At 36.3% G+C, this 23,274-nt stretch overlaps 1 protein-coding gene across 1 annotated transcript in view; it reads left to right on the top strand.

Annotated features, from left to right (window-relative positions):
- The first annotated feature begins 8,473 nt into the window (after positions 1-8,473).
- The window catches only part of LOC134728517 (basic proline-rich protein-like), a 132,276-nt gene continuing 117,475 nt past the window's right edge, over positions 8,474-23,274 (top strand). The window contains exons 1-2 of the mRNA XM_063593835.1: positions 8,474-8,518; positions 14,117-15,250. Coding sequence (XP_063449905.1) covers positions 8,474-8,518; positions 14,117-14,887 — 816 coding nt within the window. The 3' untranslated portion in view covers positions 14,888-15,250. The remainder of the gene's footprint in view (positions 8,519-14,116; positions 15,251-23,274) is intronic.

The raw sequence follows: 23,274 nt of genomic DNA, 5'->3' as shown, positions 1-23,274 counted from the left end.
TTCACACCACGTTTTGCTCTCCACAACTTTTAGGCCCTAAGTACATACAAGCATGTATGAAAAAACAAATGCACTTATTTTCACACCACATTTTGCTCTTCACAACTTTTAGGCCCTAAGTACATACAAGCATGTATGAAAAAACAAATGCACTTATTTTCACACCACATTTTGCTCTTCACAACTTTTAGGCCCTAAGTACATCATGCATGTTTTAAATGCATCAAAGAGGCACTGCATTTAAAAGCAGTGAGAGAGAAATGGACCAGATAGGCTTGGTGTGATAGTGACCACAATTCCAATAACTATAAAGGAGAGGAGAGGTGGACTACATCCTCTAAGCAGACTCTACTGAGCTTCAACACTATCTGTGCTACCTAAAATAACCAAGTGTTGGAAATCAGCTCTTTTATTCTATCATCAAAAAGCATGATTCAGATTGACAATGGAAATTTGATTAATTATATAATTATTAACAATTTTAAAAACTTTAAATAGTAGATCTCTCAAAAGACAAAATCCTTGGTGCATCTAGTAGTGAGAACTTAATTCTAAGAATTTAGAAGAACCTAGTGATTTCCTTGCTGGAAATTGTAACCCACGGTTAAGCCTGAGGTTGGATGCCCACCCACCCCGCACCCCCATTATTTCTGCCTACTAATAAGCCTTTGTACTGTGTGGCCTTTCCTTAAAGCACTTTTTTTTTTTTTTTTTTTTTTTTTTTTACATTTTCAAGTGAGTACATAGTATGTGTACTTGCGGGTTGGGGCACCTGAAGACGAAGTGAGAAGCATTGTTGAGACAACATATCAGAAAATTCTTGCCTCTAGACAATCACTTAGGGGCTTGACTTCTGGAGAAAAATGGCAGTTTGTCAAATCCTTGACACACTTTTAATTTAGTAATTTTATTAGCATAATATGCCTACTAGCAAAAGAAGAAACGGAATTGTTTAAATTTTCCCTTGTTCTGATAATGAATGTCAGACATTTTTTTAAAACATTTTAAAGGATGAGCCAACAACTTTAAAATAAATTAAAACACCATTAATTTTTAGTAGGTCTATTTAAATAATAATTTTGATTTTTGCATACTATTATTTATTTAGTCTTTTCTGTATCTTGCAGGGTATTCCTAAATTTATAATCTAGTGTCCAAAGATTTAATGAAAGCTCATTGCTTATAACAATCTGAGAAAAATAATATTAACAGTATAAAGGCAGAACACAGCTGGCTAATTTAAGTGAATACAATTTTTAAAAGCATTTACTCCATTGGGACTCATAATTACAGTATTTTGCCAGTAAATCTGTAAACATTTCATATCATATGTATTAAAAGATCACGCTTCTGAATTAGTAACTCTTAAAAGGTAAAATTAAATATTCATAAATTTCAATAATTTGAAACACCGCAGTTTGAAATTAACTGATAAAAGTATCCCCAAGTCCAGGAAGATAATAAATTGCTATCTTCTGTGTTACTGAAATATAATTTGTATTATTCCTCAATTAGTAACCCCTACAATTTTAACTGTGGTGATAAAGTGTTCTACAATATGCAAGGTGGCAATTTCAAAACCTTCCCCTAAAACCAGTATTCTCAAGTCTTTTAAACTCATAACTAACCAAGCAGAAAACTGTCATATAAAAAGTCCAGCAGAGCTATGAGTGGTTAGACAGGTTAACGCCAACCTACAGAGGAATGGAACAGAAAATACACATCAAAATCATTCAGGGATCAAGGGCAGCAAACTCTTGAAATGGTTAGAGAAATCATGGTGTGGCATATTTCTCTTAGGCAAGCAGGGTCATTTCTGAGTTGGTCCTTCTCAGTAACCCAAATGAATGAATGCTCTTTTAAAGTGCCCATTAACTGAGGTGCATTTTTCTGGCTGTTTTTATAAAGTGCATGCCATAACAGGTACTTGTTTGGACAAAGATAAACATCGCTTTGTGTTCACATGCAAGTATGGCTTGTCACTTGGCACTTTGTGAATTACTTCTCAAAAAGAAGTCCTACTTTCAGCAATTCTTGAGGAAACAGACAAGGGATCTCCCTACAGCCACTGATTTTAGGAGGTAGGGATTAAAAGTGTCAGGAACAGAGCATCTATTTTTGCTCATGTTTTAATTGGAAGTATAGTTACCACTCAAGCCAACTGGAAGCAGAAAAGCCTTCAAGATAATGTATTAGAAGAAAAATTAAGAGGGACACTGAAGATCATAATCCAATTGAAGAAAGAACCATTGAGTCATAGGATATGAAAATCTGGATGGAACCTTTATTAAACTAGACGGGATAGTCTAATAGCTTCATTTAACCAATTCAGAAAAGTATAAAAACAAGTCTTCAGTGAGACCTCTTACCCTACAAGAAATACAAAATCTATAATAAAGATCAAGTAATAAAATAGGGCTTGCAGTTCCTAACCATTCACAGTGGACATGCTCCCAATACCTGCAATATACATACATTTTTACTTTCTGTGTTTAATGCTGTTTCTACAAATTCTGCCACGTGTATATGATCATCTGGCCATGCAGTAAAAAAGCATCACTCTAAAGTGGTATGGTCTATATTGGAAAGCAAGTGTTACTCCAGCACCTAAGTTTCTAAATACTTGAATATTTTTGCCTCCCACCAGAACTGACTATAAATATAATTATTAACCATCCCAGACAAACTATAAAGACTCAGATAAAAGTAGACTCAAAGGATAAACATATCGCATATTGAAGAATGCTACTAGAATGAATATGTCATCCTATAGTTTGGATTAATAGGGCTCAAACTATGAAATGTGTCATGTCATTTCAGAAAAAGCAAAAAAGTTTGAATGTAGAGAGAAAGGAGTAGGAGTTCATATAGCCACTAGACTCACATTTTTTACATGAACCATTGTAGGATATGCAATTTTACATCATGACCTGGTACACAATACATACATAACTAAAACAAAACTTTTACAAAGCAAGACTTATCGCTATGTGCAATGCACTATGATATTTCTCTATTTCTATTTAACTTCGTAAGTAATGCTCATGGTGACCCACAAAACTGATTTCATGATACACTAATGAATCAGATCCACATTTTGAAAAACATTATACCAGAAGACTATCAAATCTTCTTGCCCATGGCATATTATTCATAAATCCCAGCATTCTTCCCAGCAAGTTCAGCTAAGCTTCAGAACCCATTTCAAACAAGCATTCCAAGCAGCGAGTATCAACTATAGTTGGGACACAGTCACCACCTAAGTTTTAAGAGGACAAAGTGCAGGGACAGAGTAGCTATTTTTATTATTTTGCACTGTTTGTACCCCCCAGTGCTTGCGGAGCATCCAGAACAGAGCGAGCACTCAAACAACCACTAAGAGGTGAATCAGTAAACGGCCACTAAGAAGATCAGAGGGTAAGCTTCGGTTTCTGAAGGCCCTCTATAGCTCCTTGCACTCCATCTTTTGGCTACTTTGCTATCTTTAAATATAAAGCTTTCAAAATTCAATCACTTTGAGTACTGTATGTACCGTCCCTGCTCTCCAAACTCCACCTTTTAATAAGAGTTACCTGTACTAGGCTACTTGATGGTATCTCTGTTATTTTCAAAAACAATTAGTTTACACTTAAGGAATTACCAAAAAAGATTACAAATCATGATAGAGTCCCTTGATAACTGGAAAGAAGGACCTGCCAAAACATGGACTGGATATTAGTGCATGTATTTTCTTATTTCAACCCTTCAACAATCTATTTAGTTTCATATCATCAACCCATTTTACTGGTGGGAAACCAAACACTTGGAAAAAAGAAGTGAGGTCACACAATTAGTAAATGCTTGCAGAGCCAGGATTTTAAACTAGGTATTTCATTGCTCTTTATTATACCTCAGCTGCTCTTAAAAATGGCATATTAAATTACAAAGAAACAATGACCAGAAGCCTCAAACCCATTTGAAGTGTGTGAATTGTTAACAAATTATCGTGCTGGAAAAATAAAACCCTATAACTTAGTAATATACTTCATCACGTAACTTTACTTTTTCTTTGCCAAATCTTTGTGAGTTATTCACTGCTGGGTATGTTTTTCTTGGCAGCTGTTAATCTTGGCTCCGACATAAGTTCTTACTGTAGAGTAATTCAGATACGTTAAGTCCTCTATTACACAGAGAAAAAACAAGACTCTCTCTCGTGTGTATGCGTGTGTGTGTGTGTGCGTGTGTGTTTATATTGGTCATGTCCAAGAGGAAATAAAAAATGGAAACAATATAAATTGGGGGTGTGTGCATCGGGCAGTTAAAAGACTTTGAAGGCAGAATCAACAATTTTGGCCTTTTGGCTCTCAGCAGAAGTAGTGTAAGGAAATGGAGCGGAAAAGAACAGTACGGGTCAGGTTTAACTCACATGCACCCCCACACAAGTGTACGCTGCTTGACGTAGTCACAAAACCTGCAATGTGTAATTTGCCCAATCATGACCATGAGTCACTGTAAAAGTTACTAAGAAGGTTGTTCAAAAAAAGCATATTTTTGTTATAACTTTAGTTCTCAACCAGGAACAATTTAGGGAACATTTGGCAATGTCTGGAGACATTTTTGGCTGACACTACTGGGTAAAAGACAGGGATGCTGCTAAACATCCTACAATGCACAGGACAGCCCCCCATAACAAGACATTATATGGGCAAAATGTCAATAGTACCAAGGTTGAGAAACCCTGGTTTTCAGTGCAATAATATTTCGTGGACAACACAACTACTGTACTCCAGCTGCCTCTCTGATCCTGTCTCCTCATCTGTAAAATAAAGACGATTATAGTGCCTCTTCATTGTGTTGTTGTGAGGATTGAGTCTGATTTATGTAAAGCATTTAAAACCACGCCTATGACATAAATAGGTGCTAAATAAATGTCACTCATCACCACCAGCATCATCATCATCAAAGCTTACCACCATGCAGCATGACCCTTTATTAGGTGAATTCTTGGGGTGAAAGAGGATTCTGTGTTAAAATAAAGTTGGAAAATGGTAGGTTAAAATCAGACAAGTTTCTTTGTTGTGTAAATGCTTGGAATCTCTAATAAGCAAAAAATATAGGACATGGAGAATTTCACATTGATCTGACCAAAGAATCCTATGCAGAATCTTGCAGGACTGAACACTTTCAGGGAAAGGCCGGTGTGGTGAAAGGGCATATACTGAGACTCTATAAACAGGATTCAGCTCTTGAGTCTATCACTTATCTGCCATGAAGCTGGGTAAGGCCCTTGACTTTCCTTGGCCTCAGTGATCACCAACGCAAAACAAAAAAAAAAAAAAAAAAAAAAAAGCCCTTCCAGATCAGAAAGCCTCAGCTTCTCTGATGCTCCTGGTTGTAGCATATCACTGCAGACCTCAAAGACATGCACTGTCAGATGTCAAGGACACCAGGGTCAAGCAAAATGAAGAGCTATGACAATTCCCAGGATAATTATGCTCCCCAAATTCCTGTTACTAAGGAAGCTCAAATATCCAATGTGGGAAATCAAGAGGAACATGATATAAAAACTAGCCTTATCTGTTGTGTTTTTGCAAATGCAGTCTAACTTTTTAAACAGAAAGCAAAGCTAGCAAAGAACAATATGGTGCAATTTTTAAAAAATCTCAACTACTTAAAGTGTAGACCAGTATTATCTCCTCAATTATCTTTTAGGTGCTAAATAAAATCAGCACAGAATACGGCAAGAAAGGATTGCTACCTCAAGGAACTAAAACTCTATTTGGGGAGAAAAATGCACATATATCAGACATCCAGTGAGTGCTGACAGTTTAAACAAAGACCAGTGGGAGCAGAGTCATCTCAGTTATTGCCATTTTTGATAAGTCAAATGCACAACAGCAAAATACAAAATAAAATTTAAAAATGAAATATAAACATTTATCTTTTCGTTTGGGTTTCCAAGTAAGTGTTTTATACCACCTTATTGTTCAGCCATCATTGACAGGGCCAGGAAGGTATTTAAACTGCAGGGTATGTGTACTATTTGTCATTCACTATACTCTTCCTCCCTGAGTGCACTGGTAAAAGTTTGGCCTGAATCCTCTATGCATGACAGAGATGTACTTTTCTGGGATACAAAGTGAAATGACTATGCCTCATATTGTCCAGGGCACGATTTCTTCATATTACAACCTTAAGATATTTTAAATGGTATAACTGGAATCTTTTACTCTGGAAGAATAGCCAGTGTACATATAGGTTATCCTTTCTTTTAATCCATTAAAGTCCATACCCATTTCATGACTCTGCATGGCATCTGTAATCTTGGGGTCAGGGAGGGAGAAACCAAGGTGTATGCTAAGACTCTTCTATCCTCAGCAACCCTCTTAACCCAGGTACTGCTTAGATTGAACAGGCCGTGGTAACTGATAAGCAACATCTGCTCATTTCCTCATTGTTCACTCTCATACATGACTATGCATAAACTAGTGTCATTTTCTAGAATTCCATAGGTTCCACTAACTCTATTTCTGATGACAAACTTGTTTGTCTTTTTTTCTTTCGAAACCTTGTTTCAGATGAATTTAAATGTAGTCCCTGTTTTTCATTTCCAGACACAAAAAGAGACAATGGCTTCCTCTTTTCAAACTACTTTAGAATATTCTTTTGTTCAGAATCTCTTTCAAAATGTTGAGGTTTGGTTGTCTTTGGTGGTGTCCCAGAATGATGGTTTACATCATCCCGCTCTCAACCTCTCCCCCCATGCACAAGCTTTGCTTTCCTAGAATATAACCACTCTGCTCTGGTGAGCCTCAAAAGAAAAATTCTGATTTTAAAAATCTAAAGCTTTAATTACTTTTACTATTTAAAAGCCATTTTCCATTATAAAATTTATCATATAAATTTGTCTAGTTTTGTCTTTAACCTTTTTGCTTTGACCTTTGAACATACCCTGTTATCAATGTTTTTGCTATTAAAGCTGCTTTTGTTTCTTTGCATTTTAATCACTGTTTTGTTTCATTTGCAAACTGACTCCGTTCACTGTTCAGTCCTCTGTTTTGGTTCTTTTATTGTGTCCCCATGCTGAATTTCAGACACTGCAAAATGTGAGCCCTGAAAAGGGCCTTTGCATTTACCCTATTCAGGAGTGCAGGATCATTAACCACCACAAAATAAAAACTAGTTCCAACTTCCTCTGCCATCAGGGATAGAAAGCAGTGGGAAAGCCCTGAGAGGGAAGGTAGACTAGAGCCAAAGGGAAAGCATAGGTCCCGGTAGTGCTTCACCTGGATATGGATGTGTGTGTGTGTATGGAATGGTAGTGTCCTCGCATGTGGAGTTCCCATAAGTTCCCTAGAAGAGTTACAGTAACAGCAGTCACGTGAAACTTAGCAAGGAGACCTTGAAGATTTTAAAAACTCTTAGGCAGCCCTGAAGTGGGTCCTCAGTTTACACACTGATAGCCCAGGCAACTCACCCAAAGCCACATGGGAATAAACACTAGAGATTCAGCATGGCAACCCAGATCCCTTCCTCTAATAGTAGGATACTAGCAAATAACTATTTGCTAATACAATTTGCAAATACTATTTGCTAATACTATTTGTAAATACTATTTGCAAATACTATTTGCTAATACTATTTGTGAATACTATTTGCTAATACTAGCAAAGCAACATTTCCACCTTATTCTTTGGCTTTTACTTTCTCTCTTGTGAATTTAGTTCTATGAAATCTTGTTTCAGCACACATCTTAATTATGGCTGGCTCTGACAGTTCTGTCTCAAGTCCACAACTTCAACAGACTTTATACCCACACACAAGATCTATATATCCACGCCAAAGGTCAGGTGTGATAATAATGAAGAGGGAATTATCATTTTTAATGATAAGCTACCCACACTTGTTACTATACTTCGCAAGCACATATTATAATTTTCATAGGCAAAGACATATTATCCTTTTATTCATTGTCTCATTCATTGTTTTAAGAAATGTTCAATGAACACCAATTTTGGGTTAGGTGCCTCGAAGACTATACTTATATTCCAATTCCAGTGCCATGGCTCTAAAAACAATGATCTATATGGTTCCTTTAGTATGGTCTTCAGAGAAAATTTAAATATCAGATTTAGTACTTTAAAGACACTATCTGCCTCTTTTGGTCATAAACATCAATTACTACCTATACCATCTGTGTCTTTTGCCAGACTTGGACATGAAGGACTTTGAATTAGTTCTAAAAATTAAAATTAAAATATGTGCTATAGCTGAGGACATCCAAAATGCTGTACAAATGACTCCCAAACAGGTTTCAAGAAGAGTTCCACAGATATTCTGCTTAATTAATGTGATACATAACAAAGTAATTAAGAGCAGAGACAAAGAAATAGGAAAAACTTGGATTGGAGTCCCAGTACTACACCATTTATTAGCTGTCTGATCCCTTTAATCTCACTAGGCCAGTTTTCTTCTCTGTAAAATAGGAACAATCATGGCGCTTAGATGGGAGGGTTATTTGAAGCTTATCTGTGGTAATGTAAGTAAAGCATGGAACCCAGGAAATGATCAACAGAAAGCGCTATAATTGTTATCACTGCTTTGACAATCAGAAGAGTTGGATGCATTTTATTTTAATATTTACTTCTGAACAAAATATTAGGATGAAGCTGACACCCTGGCAGTTTTAGAAAACAGTTTTGTGTTAGTTCTAGTTAGTATTTTAGATGTGTTCTGAAATAAAAGTAGACAACAGTCAATTATGTGGCTCTGTTTATATTTTAATAATTTATTTCCATTTATATTTTAATATTTCCAGTAAAATTTATGTTTATAGCTTAGCTAATAGAACTATCTAACACATAGTAACTTGCCCATTATTCTGAAATATGTGGTCTTATCATTTCTACTTCAATAAATTTTGCAAAACAAAAAGGCCACCAACACTTAGGATTCGCATAACGAACATCTTCAAAAGGAAAATTTACTTTTCAAATAAATCTGTTTTTTAAATTATTCTTAACTGGGCTATAATTAGCTCTCCATTTTTATATTTCCTTTTGACAGTGTGTTAATTTACAAAAGGAAATACAGAACATTAGCTTTGACCAATGGATAAATACATTTATTTTAAAAGGAAGCTGAATCTTTAAAATGTTTTGATCATCTTTGTCAGTTCATAAGATTTATGGCTATTTCTCCAGAATTTGAAAACCTCTTAGCAGCAAAAATAAAATTTATATTAAAGATTTATTATTCAAAAAACCATCTAGTTGGGTAGTCTTTTATATCTCTTTCCGTTACCTTTCCATATAGTCTTCTTCTGTCTACAAAAATATTTTCAGTCATTTCTGGGTATTGAAAGAAAATATCTTTTAGCTTATATTATTTAATACTTATTAACATTAATATGTCATTAAATTTTTCCTCATATAAAAACTAGAAATTTATTTCCAGAGATTAAAAAGTTATGATAAAATTCTAATTATTCGATTATTAGAAGCAATTAGAAAGCTACTTAACACATATCAGTCCAGGTATTAACCTGTAATTTTTACTTTGAATTACAATTCAAACTACTGTTTTTCAAGACCTCCATTTAATTTGCATAAACATATTCATTTGAAAGTGAATTAATGTTGCAGTTTTCATTCTGTTATATCATCCTAATCCCAATTCCAAAAGCATAAAAAGCAATGTAAAATTTTATCACTGTTAACGTGCTAGGAAACATGCAGCCATGTTATAAAATTATTAAAGTCCAGCTGCAAAAAAGCTGGGGTTTGTGTGTTTGTTTTCAAATTTTATCTACTTCCATTCTCACCTATAAAAAGGAAATGAGTTTTGAGTCATGGCACAGAATATGAAAAGAAAATGTCAAGTGACAATATTACCAGTTTTTACTTGAAAAACCACTCTAGTTAAAAGCTACTTAAATCCTAATTTTTAAGGCTTCATTTACTTTATGTGGATTTTACTTCAGAGAACTCACACTTTTAGTGCTTTAGTCCACTGCTTCTTTTATATGAAATTTTTTAAATGAAGTTGAGATAATCAGTAAAAGGTTTGATCAGTGAGGCAAAACTCCCCAGGATAATCATTCAATAATGAATTTATGACTGGAATTTCTACTCCAACATGTGCTATAACTCAAAAATCTCAAGTTATTTTAGATAGTAAGATCGTACCAGTTTGACTTTTGGGGAAATCAATCCTTTGCTTGTATTCAAACCTTGGACTCTAAAATAGTCTCACCTCACATACTAGAAGCTTCTAGAGCAGGACTTTCTGAGATGATTTCTTTATCTTATTTTATACATATCCAATTTACTAACGTGGCCCAAGTCCACCTGAAATTTGGCAGAAATAAGACGTCAGTTGTCAGATTACACGGTTTTTAGATGCAGTTCATTTTCTTTTCCTGCTACCCTCCTCAGAATCAAAATTACCTCTAAGCAAAGAACCTAGATTTAAAATACAAAGAAGAAAATCCAACACAGAATTACCTAAGGAGAAGTGAAAGAACTTTTTTGTAACCAATGCTATGCCTTCTTGGTCACTTTAATATTTGCCATTTTATTGTACTTTTCCCCTCTTCCAAATTGTAGAAGCACTCTATAGAAGTAAAACAAAAAAGAGAACTATAACGCAAACTCTTCATAATTCAAAATAAGTGAAAAACTTAGATTCTTGAGCCACACTCCCCTATATGCTACCTACCCTGGAGGACTTACAATCAAATCGTACTTTATTTCTTTCTAATTAGGTTGAAAGTAGTATGAACAAGGCTACTGCCTATACACAAATGGCACTAATTTTCCCATTTGGGTCTAAGTCTTTTAACTTCAACTGTTATGCCCCTGGCAAGGAAGTAAAGCTGAATTGGACAAGACCAAAACATTTCGTGGGTTTGATTTGCTGCGGATCATGAAGTTGGCTTTGCAAATGGCAGAGAAGGGGACTCCTTCACTACTGCTAACTCACAGGAATCAATGTAAAAGAGCTGTGGGGAATTAAGACTCAGAACTTCTTTACTGGCTCAGATTCATATGGACTCAGGCTTATCAGGCAGAACTATGATCAACCCACGTAGCAGGTTTTATTAATTTTCCCTACACAATCTTTCACCGCTCAGTAGTCGATCCTTTGTCAGAGGCAGCACAATCACAGAAATGGAAACTGGGCCACAAACTGCTTAGCATAAATGTTTCCAAGGCCAATAAAAATGGCATTTTTCCCCTGCCATTTGCCCAAAAGTATAATTTTTATTAATATAATTATTATTTTACTTAAAGAATCAGTGCTATTTGGACATTGCTCTTAAATGGAAATTACTTAATCAATTTAATAACACATTTAATTTAGAAATTGGCTTCTAAATTAATGCTGACAGCGTGGAAGCTGGTATTTAGACAAAATAGAGTAAGCTGTGTATTCGATAAAGCCATGATTAAGGATTTTCAAATGAGATTTATTTTTTCTGTTGTCTGCTGTATTTTAGTACAACCAATACCTACATCCTGACAAAAAAATTCAATTACATAATAAAGCAGAAACTTCTAGGAAGTCCGAAAGTAAGTTTTGTTCTCAGACTCTTTTTACTCCCCTCCGTACTGCAAACCAGCACACATATATACAATCGATTTTTCCCCTTCATCTAGACTCTTACCAAAATTATTTTAATAATTTCCTGGACTGCCTTCTCACATAAGATGTGGATAAAAAAGCCTCAATATCCACAAATACAGCAAGCACTTATATTGTACAAATAAAATAACTGACTTACTTTCTAAACACTTAATTGTATTTAAAAAGATGACATAGTTAAGAAGTCCTCAGTGAAACTACAGTTTATAACACAAAGATCAAATTTCGCTGTTTCTTAGTTAAGACTGACCTACCCTAGATCCAACAAAAGTTGTTGTTTTTTTTCCTCACTTCCATAAAAATTTCTGAATCACTTGGCAGATTATTTCTAAGGAAATAGTTGTGAAACCAAGAAGCTGTTCAAACTTAAGCATCAATTCTTTTGTTAATTCATTTTATGATTAAAAGAACTACCAAAAACATTACTCTCTAAGAATCCTATCATTATATGTATTTTAAAGTGTCTTCAAAAAGCCATTTTATCTTAAAGCTGGATTTCATTTCTCAAATGTTATTAATCTGGGATTGCATCTCTTGCTTTTTTACAGTTAAAATTTGTTTAGAGCCCCCCCCGATGTTTATATGCCAAAGCTACCTAGATACACACAATGAAGAAAAACTGTGGCAATTATATGAAAAATATAATGACATCTGTCATTAAATGTCAATGTTTCAAGTAAAACATTTCTTATAAAAACCTGTTACTGAAGAAAAGAACTGTTAAAGTACATGAATTAAAGTATTTTTAATTATCCCAAATACGTACCAACCAAATTTAACTACAGCTTAGTTTTTTAGGCAAACCAAGATGACTATTTTTTTTAATCTGAGAAAAACATGATATGTAGAAAAATTCTATTTTATTCAGTTCAACACTCTTCACTTGAGGATATGAAATTTGTAAGTATGCAATCTCCTTGAAATTGTAAAAATATAATACACAATTTTATACTACCTTCTAATTTTACTTCCTCAAGCATTTGTAGTTTCTAGAATAGCTATCTAGCTATTACACTGTACATAAAAGTGATCCTCCAATTTATTTCCACTTCTAAAAAGATGCTGAAATATAGAATAAAGCATTTCATACCTCCCTTCTCGTTTAAAATTCTAAAAAGGGCCAACAATCCACATTATAGGTTAAACACTTTGTCTCTGTTATACACTTTTCAGAATTTATAAGACTGAAAAATTATAAAATTTCATCCAATGAATAATTCTGTACTTTATTAAAGAGTCTGATTTCTCTAAACATTTACCTATCATCTAAGCAATATTAACATGTACAACAAAGTAGTAATATGGTATAAATAGAAAATAAACACTCCAAGCTGATAATTCCATAAGGTCTAATGATTCTATTAAAACAAACACAAATCAAAATTTTCCATTTTAGGGCCCCAAATTCAACTTGAAACATTTTTTATATGATAAGATTAAAGCAGCTGCCCAATTTTCAGGAAGCTCTGTCTCAAGTTAAGGAAAAAAAGAGAAAGGAGGAACTATAGTTCTTTGGGTGACTTAAATCACTGCCTTTTTTACTTTTTTTTGCCTTAAAATCAAGATAAAGTTCTCACCTAAAGATTAACCTCTGAAGACAATGAAAAATAACCAGGATTGGACTTTAAAAAACAACTTAAAAGTCAGCCCCCTCATACAAAACTCGACAACAAATAAACCTAGACTTAACTGTCATTTTCAAATCCAATTTTTACCTGAATTGGTAAAAATTTATTTAAAACAAAATGCAAAATACAATATTGTTTCAATTTTGGCCCAGGAGATAAACACTTTAATGCAGACGTAATAAACTCCAGCGAATAAATAGGATCATTTTCCTAATTTCACTTCAAAGCTGCCAGGATTTCAATAAGGAAGTTCAAAGGCCCGATTCCAGAAACTAGAGGTCCCCGGAAAGTGAGGGGCGTCTGGCCACAGCCTCAGTTCCAAACCAGGTATAGTTCTTGAGCTGTCATTCTTAGTCCTATTACCACTAATACAAGGTCAAAAAAACGGTCCTGTAAGGTGTCAATTAAGGGGTCACTTTTGCCTAAGGTTTCCTTAACTTCTCTCCTAGTGAAGCCGCTCTAAGTGAACATTTCCGCTGTGTTTTTTTTAATGACTGCCATTGTCTCGCTGGAGAATCGGAGGCTCTTTTAGAAGTACTGTTGGAAAACTCAGGATTTTACAAAACATTTTCTCAGCTGTACAGTGCAAAAACAAACTTTAATCCTACTAGCCATGGGTCTAAACCACAAGCCTAATTTCTCTTCTAAGAAGGGAAAGCTTAGTTAAGTTTTAAAGAGACAGTAATTTTAGGTGGTAAAATGAGCTCAACTCAAACATCGCTGTATGAAAGCGCTCTCCGCCAACACGCTCATGGACACACACAACTCCTTCCTCGAGGTTTAGGGACAGAGAGCGAACCTGTGACTTCGGGCCAGGATGACGACCTGAGATTTGGACAAGAGGAGGCTGTGGTTCCGCGAAGAGCCAAGGGCGGCCGGCGCTCCGGGATGCGCCGGACCCCGCGGCGCATCCTCGTTTGGGCGCCACGGGCGCCGGCGGTCCTCGGACCCGGGTGTCGACTGCCGTGTGCCCACTGCCGTGTACCCAGGCCCCGAAGCCTCCTCAACTCCGTGAGGGGCGCCTCCCTAGCCAGCTCAGCGCGCAGCGGGACCAAGGCTCTCCCAGCTTACCTGAGGGTCCGAGTAGGAGGATAGAAGCGCCGCCCGGCCTCGCCCAAGCGCACACGAAGGGGCCGCTTCCCGCCCCCCGCACCCCAGACCAGGCGGCTCACGGAACACCGCCTCCCAGCTCTGGCCCGGGACCAGGCGGTCCCCCAGCCGGCTCCGGCGCCGCGGCCGGGGACGCGCGTCTTCTTTCTCCAGGCGCCGGACGTGGAACCTGCGAGCCCCTGGCGGCGCCCCAAGTTATGCGCAGGTCGCAGCTGCTCACCAAGCTCCTCCTGGGAGGCCGCCCTGGTCCCCGAGAGGGGCGCGCGGGAGTGGACGTTCTCGCACCTTCGCCCCATCCACACCTGCCGCCGCCGGGGCCGCCAGCGCCGTGGCTCCGCCCCGGCTCCGCCCCTCGCCGCCCCCGGCTCCCGCTCCAGCCGCCGCCGCCGCCGCCGCGACCGCCGCGGAAAGGAGGGGGAGGGAAGAGGCGCCTGGACGGGGCTGCGGGAGCGGCCGTGCTGAGCCTCCTCCCTTGGGCCCGGACGGGACCCAGGTTTCTTCACTGCAACGCAGCTCCCGAGTGACGGAATTTTGTGGGGGAAGCGGCGGCCACTACGCTCGCTTTTGGCACAGTAGCCCTTTGCGGGTGGGAGCTTCTCGCAGTCAGAGCTAAGGGAGAGGGAGTCCACCTGCAAGAGCCAGAGCTCGCCCTTGTACTCTCCGAATGCAAACTTAGCAAATTGAACAGCGGAAGTACTTCCTTGGTCGGACCCCTGATCTTCTAGGGGTCTTCTAGAAACGTGGCGGCTATCACAGGCCCCGTGGTATAACTGGCATTTGGAAAACGAGGGTGTTTTTCCATCTGGAGTGGCCTGTCTCCTATCCTCAACCCTCCGTGTGCTTCGACGCCTCTCTCAGATGCCATCTCCACCAAGAAATTTTTCCAGGTACCCACCTGCGCCCAGATTTGATTCCGCCCTCTTTGGGACAGCCTGGGTGCTCTGAACCTTTCCACTGCCCCTTCCCGTGTATGAGAGCGCCTTGTGAAATGCATGGGCCATCGTTAGTTATTTTTATTGCAATATGTGGTTTCGTATTCAGTACTGTAGTATACAAGCAGAGATATTTATGCTTTCACGACACTTTTCATTTGGGTTTGAATTCCTTAAACATGAAGACTATAGTAAGTTGCCCATCTCTGGAAGTAAATACTGAGGGGTACATGGCAGGGTAATCCGACCCGATGACCTAGCCAGAAGTTCTGGCTGTCCTACTCAACTATGCCCTCCGCAAGCCCAGCATGGTAGCCTTTCACCTGGATTTGAAGGGGAAAATTGTATTTCTCTCTGTGAATGTAATTACATTTTGGCAAAGGTCAGTCTAGTTACCACCAAAAAATATTCTACGAGTTGGAGGGTGGGGGTGGGAGCGTCAGAGCAAGGTTAATAGTGGTATTTTATTGATTATGAAGTAAATATAACTCTACGTAGTCATTTGTTCAACCAAAACGAAAAATATTCATCAAATATTCCCTAATAAGTTGGTACTCATTTCCTTAGCCACTTTAAAAAACACAAGTCAAATATAATTGATTATATAAATTGTATTTGCATGAAGATTTGAGTCCAAGGACTATAAGAAAGATTCAAATTTTAAATTTTCTGCATACGATATGGTTAAATAAAATGTTTGTGTACTATTTCCTATACGTAAGTGTATGTTTTGGGTTGAGATGTCAGTAGTGTTTAATGGTTAATAGTGTTAAGTAAACGACAGCTAGGAATGACTACAGTTAGCTTAGAACAGGTTGAATTTATGAACTCCCATTTTAAAGAACTGAGAAATCTCAAACCATATGACTGCCTTGACCAAGAAATAAAAAAAAATTAAACAGATTCTTACTATTAAAATTTCTGAAAATTTTGAAAAATGAATTTTTAAAATTAACAGTCCTAGTATTTTTAAAAAGCAAATATTTTAGAAATCATGAAAAATGTACCTTAAGATGTAAAAGAGGATAAACCTCAGAGCTAAGGGCTTTTTAAAAATGTAGTTAGTGAAACCTATTCATAGAAAACTCAAAAGCATTCTTTGAAGTGAAAAAAAGTACTCTAAATTTATTATGGAAAGTATAGTATCATTGAACTCAAATAGCTATTTTAAACATCGTAATTTTGTGAGTAACAAGAAAAAAAAGCTTTCCTTATATGTGAATCCCACTAGGCAAGACTTTGTCCAAAGTCCAACAGAAAAAAATATTGAATAAACAAGCATAAGCGTCTCATTTGTGGAACATATTTTTAAGCTTTTATACAGAAGCCCAAAATAATATTATAGAAAAGATTACACAATTGCATAGCCAAAATTATATATCATAATATTATGAATAGCAAAGAAGGAATAATTCACCTCAAATAGCAAATAAACAAAAAGTGTCTTAAGCCCATAATATCTTTTAGACTTCAACTGAGGCAAGCAAGCTGTTTGGCCCAAGACAAATATACATAATATCACAGTAAACCCAGAGCTAATAGAATACAGCCATAAAAGGCCCACATTGCAAACACATAGTCATCTGTAGCTGAAACTATCAAAGGGGCTTGCCCAGGGTACTTCACATACAACTTTTTGTTCCATCTTACTTCATTATAATGACAGCATCGTCTTGAATGTGAGAATTTCCTCCTCAACCTTTACCTGCAAGTAAAAGATGAACCACTACTCATTTTCTAGTTGTACCCTAAAATGAATAAATAAGTCAAAGTTTCTACTGCCATTTAAATTATTTCTAAATATATTACTTACAAAGCTTAATGTATTATTTTAGTGATTAATAATTTCTGTACCATAAAACTTGTTCTGTATTAGTTATCACATCTTTATACATCCACTGGTAATCAAGGACTTTCAGAAGAGAGTAGAATACAATCTTTATTTTATTTAAAGTTTAAATATATGTATTTAAGATACATATGTTTATGTGTGTGTATATGTATGTGTGTGTGTGTGTGTGTGTGTATATATATATATATATATATATATATATATATAAAATGCACCCACACACATGAAGTACAGGACAAATGGGAACAGAAATGCCAAAACAATGTTTTTCCAAAATAAATATTTATAATAATTATAAAATAAATTATTAACAGAAAGTATACAAAGTGTGCTTTCCATTTCATTTTTAGTTTACTTATTTAGAAATGTTTTTGCATGTAAGCAAACCCAAATTCTGGTGATTATTATTAGTATTATTTTTGAACAATGAGGTGGTGCAAGAAGCATGGGAAAGAATTTCTTAGCGGTCTCTCTGGCATTTTTTGAAGTTCTAATAAGCTTTTATGTGGAAGTTAGCAGATAATTTCAGTTTAAGTGATTTGACTGATGACATCGACAAATATTTTAATGTCTTTATAGTAGACATGTTATAGAAAAACTTTATATATAAAAAGTTTATATACAGAAAACTTGCTAAAAAGTATTTTATAGTTCTTTACGTAGAAAAACTTGCTAAAAAGACAACACTATAAATATCTATGCAAATGTTATTATCTGTTCAAAATAGATGGTGGGTGTATGAATATCTGGCATCATTTTGAAATATTTCATAATTAAGAATAAAAGTTGAAGTGAGAATATATATAACAACGGTAAATGAAATAATGAAATTATTTTAAAAATACTTGTGATTCCCCATTTATCCTTATACAACCTTTAGCACGTTAAAGCATTTAAATGGATTATCTTCCATTTGTAGCCTTTTTTTTTTTGTAGCTGCAATCTCATGCCTGCTACTTTTGAATAATACAGTTCTCACTGTGAAGAGCGAGGTGAGAAGGAAGCATTTTTGGTACATGTAGAAAGGTGAAAATTAATTTTTCTAAAAGAGACAGTGTCATGCTTTTCAAAATAAATATTGTAGGTAAAACAGGAACAAGCTGAAAATGTTACGTCATTGTATCTTTATTCCATGCTAAGTTTAGAATGTTATTTTGCCTGGTAGTATTATTTTCTTTAAACGTTTAGTCAAACACACATTTTATTTCACCTAACTTCCGTAAAGTAGAAATAGGAAAAGAAATATTTAAATTATTGAAAAAACTGAATATGAAAATATGAGCCATATTCTGTTTTATTCCTGGTATGATTTTTTATAAGAACATTTAGAGAAAGCCATAGTTTTCTCTTAAAAATGAAATGACATAGTATTGGATTGTACAGTTGTCTTTAGGTATGCATAAATTTATTGAATGCTAAATCGGTTTCCAGAATTTTTCAACCTTGCCCATTCAGCCCTCATTTTAGGAACCGTCGTGAAGCTTGTCTTAATTGAAAATACAGGCAACAACACTAGCTGCTTAAAAAAAAAAAAAAATCCCTCATGAGCTGTTAACATACAGAAAGTTAATCTCTGGCTCAGAAATAAGTCTTTCTTATCAATGGCCTTGTTCATCTTTGAATCATCCATATTTTGAAGAATCAAAGGATTTCAGAGGTCTCTATGAGGAAGAGTGGTGGTTCTCAACTCCAACACACTAGGATGATATGGATATATCTACACGGGTTTCCAAACAATTATTAGATTGTTGTAGTACAATGCTTAGTTCTTGCTAACTCTGATTTTATCTCTTTCTCCTCTCTTGAAAGAAAGTGAAAGCAATGTTTTTTAACAACTTTAAGTTTGCTCTAATGTAAAGAGATAAATTATTCATACTCATTACTTGTAACCACCTTACAATTTATAGAGACGCACAACATGTTAAGTAGATAGAGAACTATTTAATACCAACCCCCCATCACTAATAGTTTTTTCTAAGGAAAAAAGTCAGTTTACTCCCTCTTATCTGTCAACCTGGTGATGGCTTCCTCATTGTGTGGGTTTAGGCTTTAGCTGAGTGGTGAGATGGAGTATGGAAAGGATCTATCTGACAGGGATCTGGGAGGGGCTGCTCTAAAGTGCTTTGTGGTAGAGATATAGAATTGGAACTACTACTAGGGTCTTACTGCTCAGTAAGACTCCATAGAGAATCAGCATCAGCAAGACCATTTAAAATGCAAAACCCTAGATGATACCCCAGACCTACTAAATCAGAATCTGCATTTTAAGAAGAGAGAGAGAGAAAGGACTTAGAGAAAACAAAGGTAAAGAAAAGATTTGTCTGTCTCAAAGATAGCAGGTCAGCTGCTGAAGAGTTCTGAATAGCACCCTAAATCCCAGCCATCCATTCTTTACTCGAAATTGGACTTATTCCTTCAAGGAATGCATTTATTAGATAAAAGGAGAAAAGTAAATAAATGATGGACTCTGTTTTGACACATTTTGAACAATGGCCAGGTACTTCCATCAGGAAAAGAAAGTGCTAGGGCATCCTGCTTAAAGTAAAGGACTCTTGTCATTAAGCTAGCACACTAAATTAGAATGCAATAGTGTTATTTTAGAGTGGTACAAGACATGTGTCAGTAATCCTTTTTCTGGCATTTTAGTGAGTGCAGTGGAAAATGTATTCAGGCTTTGGAATGAAGTGCATCTCATTTTTACTCTCTCTGACACTTACCTTCATTAAATTTCCAAAATCTTTGTCCCTCCATTTGCATACCAGTAAAAATAGTAAAAATATTGTAATGTATACCTCATATGGTACTGTAAAAATTAAACAAAATAATATTTATAAATTCGTTAGAGTGCAGGGCACACCATTTATGTTTAAAAGGAGAGAGAGAGAGAGAGAGAGAGAGCGAGAGAGACTTGAGAGAAACACCAGTTCCATTTCCCTTCCTTTGTAATGGTGTTGCTGCACACCTAGTGTGTTCAGTATAGAACACATCAAAGACCGTCAAATGTCTCTGGGCTGTTGGTTTTAAGGCTGAAAAAGCTAGCAATATTTGGAACCACATCAAGGATTCCAATCCATTCCCACTCCCCATCTGATGAATGACTAGTTAAAAAGTCATGCCCCTGTGCATGTTGAATACAAGAAAAAACAAGTTTACAGCCAAGGGAACCTGACATACTTCTTAAATCCCTGTCCAGCTATGGAAAGAGAGCTAAAATCTAAGCAGATGTCCAATTGAGACCCAAATTATGAACGTGTGCATGTGTGTGTTTTAAAGAAAAAAATGCAGATTATCTTTATGGCCACGACTCACCTTCCATGAAACTATCTGAAATGAGAACTGGCAGTCATAAGGGAGACATGTTGATATATCCAATATACTGAGGTAGAAGGCATTTGTGTGGCTAGGATATGTGAGAGCGTCCTTTTCTCCCTGCTGGGTTTTTTGTTTGTTTTTTGTAAATCTCTTGTGCCTGATACTTGCACAGATATATTCTTACGGTGAGACTTTCTCCCTGGGGAAGTTTTCCTAGACATAGCCCTCACCCCCATCCTCCCATGCTCAGTTGCTTTGTCTGCTGTTTTCTCATATTAAAAAAACAAAATAAGACAACTCTGTAATATCCTTTGCATTGCATCTCCTCTGCTAGCCTTTCAGCGGCAAGTACTATGCTTTATTTTTCTTTGTTTTGTCAGCCTGACCCATTTCCAAACACATGGCAGGTCCTCGATAAATGCAGAAATGAATACTCTGATCCAACATTTGCATTTATCAGACTTGGTATCCCATATGAAGTGTTCCATGAAAAAAAAAAAAAAAGAGAGACAGAGAGATGTTCAAGAAATCTTGGGCTTAAACCTCAGACCCATTAGTAGGCTAACATGCATTGTATTTCTCAAACATTTTTGACCATCAAAACCCACTCCCACATTTTTTAGAGTGTAGCAGGGCACAGTTTGCAAAACACAGCCCTAGTACAAACAAAAGCAGTCCAAACATTCAGCAATGGTTCTTTAATGCTTTCTAAATTACAGAGTGTAATAGCATTTTGACAAAACAGAAATCTCCGTGTAACCAAAAGATTCACAATACTAGATTTTTAACAACATTTAATTCAATGGAATCCCAGTACGATGAAATAATTTAGACACTCCTTGGTAGTATATTGTACGAGGATTTCACCTGGGTTGGATAAGAATCTGACTAATGTTATTTTACCCAAAGTAAGCCAACACAAAGGGCAAAAGAAGGGAAATATTTGGCATAATATTTTTCCAGGCAGTGGTATCAGCATAGTAAACTCAGTAATTACAACTCTGGTTCTAGACAGGTACCCTATACTTTTCAAAAAGCTTTCTGTAGCATTCTGGGAAGATGGTTTGGACAATGGATAGCAAATGAGAAAAGTGATTGTATGAATCAAATTCCTGCAGGTGGTGATCTTTTATACCAGGTTTTCCTCCTGCTTCTTTTCTACCTTCCCTACCTCTCCTACCTTCCCTGTTTTCACTTCTCCTCCTTTTATACTCTTCAGACCACTACTTTTCCCCCATTTTGTTACATCAGGGCTAGTGGATAATGCTAAACTAACACTCATTATAGTAAAGATGATATTAAAAATACATCACAGCTAGAATGGTACAGATGCTGGTCACCTAGAGCTAAAGGCAGCCAGAACTCTTGAGTGAGGTCTAGAAACCCCTGATCTGTCAGAAGCTACTGACTCAAGGAACAGGAGTGTCCCAGGTAAGGGGCCAGGAAAGCAAGAGGGGCACTGGAGGGTCCGTGGGGCAGTAGCTGTTTATACAGAACTATATCAATAAAGATATATAACAATATATACAGAACAGTACCAATATTTTACAAACCTAGTCATATCAGTGCATGCCAGATGTATGTCACCCTTAGATTCAATAACTTTTTGTTGAATCCCTCCCATGTGCCTGGCATTATACTAGGCCCTGAAGACAGGTCGAAGAGCAAGATTTTTATCCTAGTATCAAATAAATTCTCTACATTATTGAACATTAGGTGATCAAGAGGTAAATCAAGATGCAGTTGTGACTTTTTTCTGTTTATCTAACTTAAACATCAACCCTAGTCTGTAATTGGGTTTTAGGCAGTGGGTAAAAAGGAAAAGTAAGGGAAAGAGAGGTTAAACTTGGGAATGGAAGCAAAAGAAAACGTTGCTGAGGACAAGGAGGAGTGCTGTGACATCATTAGAATGTTTTGACTCCTCTTTGTCTTTGGAAGGCATTTTCTCACTTTCAGAACCATCTTTGCTAAACCCTCTGTTAGCATGTTTTTATTGAATGTTTAATTAACATAACCATGGAAATCATGGGGAAATTGTTTCTTGAACTCATCTTCAATTTAAAAGATAGAATAATAATACAGGAAAGTGTCTTTCTTTCCTATTCAGGGTATTAAAAAATAATGAATTTGTATCCTGTTTGCTTTGAAGTAATGAAAACAGTTATTGCTTATATAAAACTTGGTTATTTCAAAATTTATTTTCATCATTTGAAATATACTTTGAAACTCAACCCACATCACTCTGGAAGATTTCAAAAGGAAAAGCTCATCACTGAGTTTCTTCTTCCAGGCAGGGTTCAAGCTCCATTCACATGTAAACCTCGCAAAAATGCTTTAAGTTGGAATCATAATCTCCATTTTAATGAGGAAATTGAGGTTCAGCTAAATTAGGTAGCTGACAAAGATGACACATGGCACATGGCAAAATCAGCACTTGACTCCAGCTCATAAGGCTCTAAGTCAAGGAACTACTAAGTCGATCTTTCCCAACAAATTAATTGCATTTCCTTAAAGTCTCTTACATCACCATGTAAAGTACCATCTCACCTAACTGCTCATTGAAAAACTCAGGAGAAGAAGAAAATTCAGATTCGATACACAAAATAACCAGTTTTCTATGTAACTATTAAGTTACAAGCCGTCATTCACCTGAGTATGTTTTAAAGTTGAAACAGAACCTAATGTACAGAAAACAAATGTCAAAGCTTCTTTAAAAGGCTAGTATAATCCATTATATATTGTATTTCTAATATCAAAATAAACTTTTATTGCCTAATGTGAATTCAAAGCAATCGAGTCTTTTTCGTCCAAAACA

Source organism: Pan paniscus, chromosome 11, assembly GCF_029289425.2.
Source record: "Pan paniscus chromosome 11, NHGRI_mPanPan1-v2.0_pri, whole genome shotgun sequence".
Taxonomy (NCBI): domain Eukaryota; kingdom Metazoa; phylum Chordata; class Mammalia; order Primates; family Hominidae; genus Pan; species Pan paniscus.
Note: the sequence above shows the minus strand (reverse complement) of the source record. Positions and strands in the feature narration are given on the sequence as shown.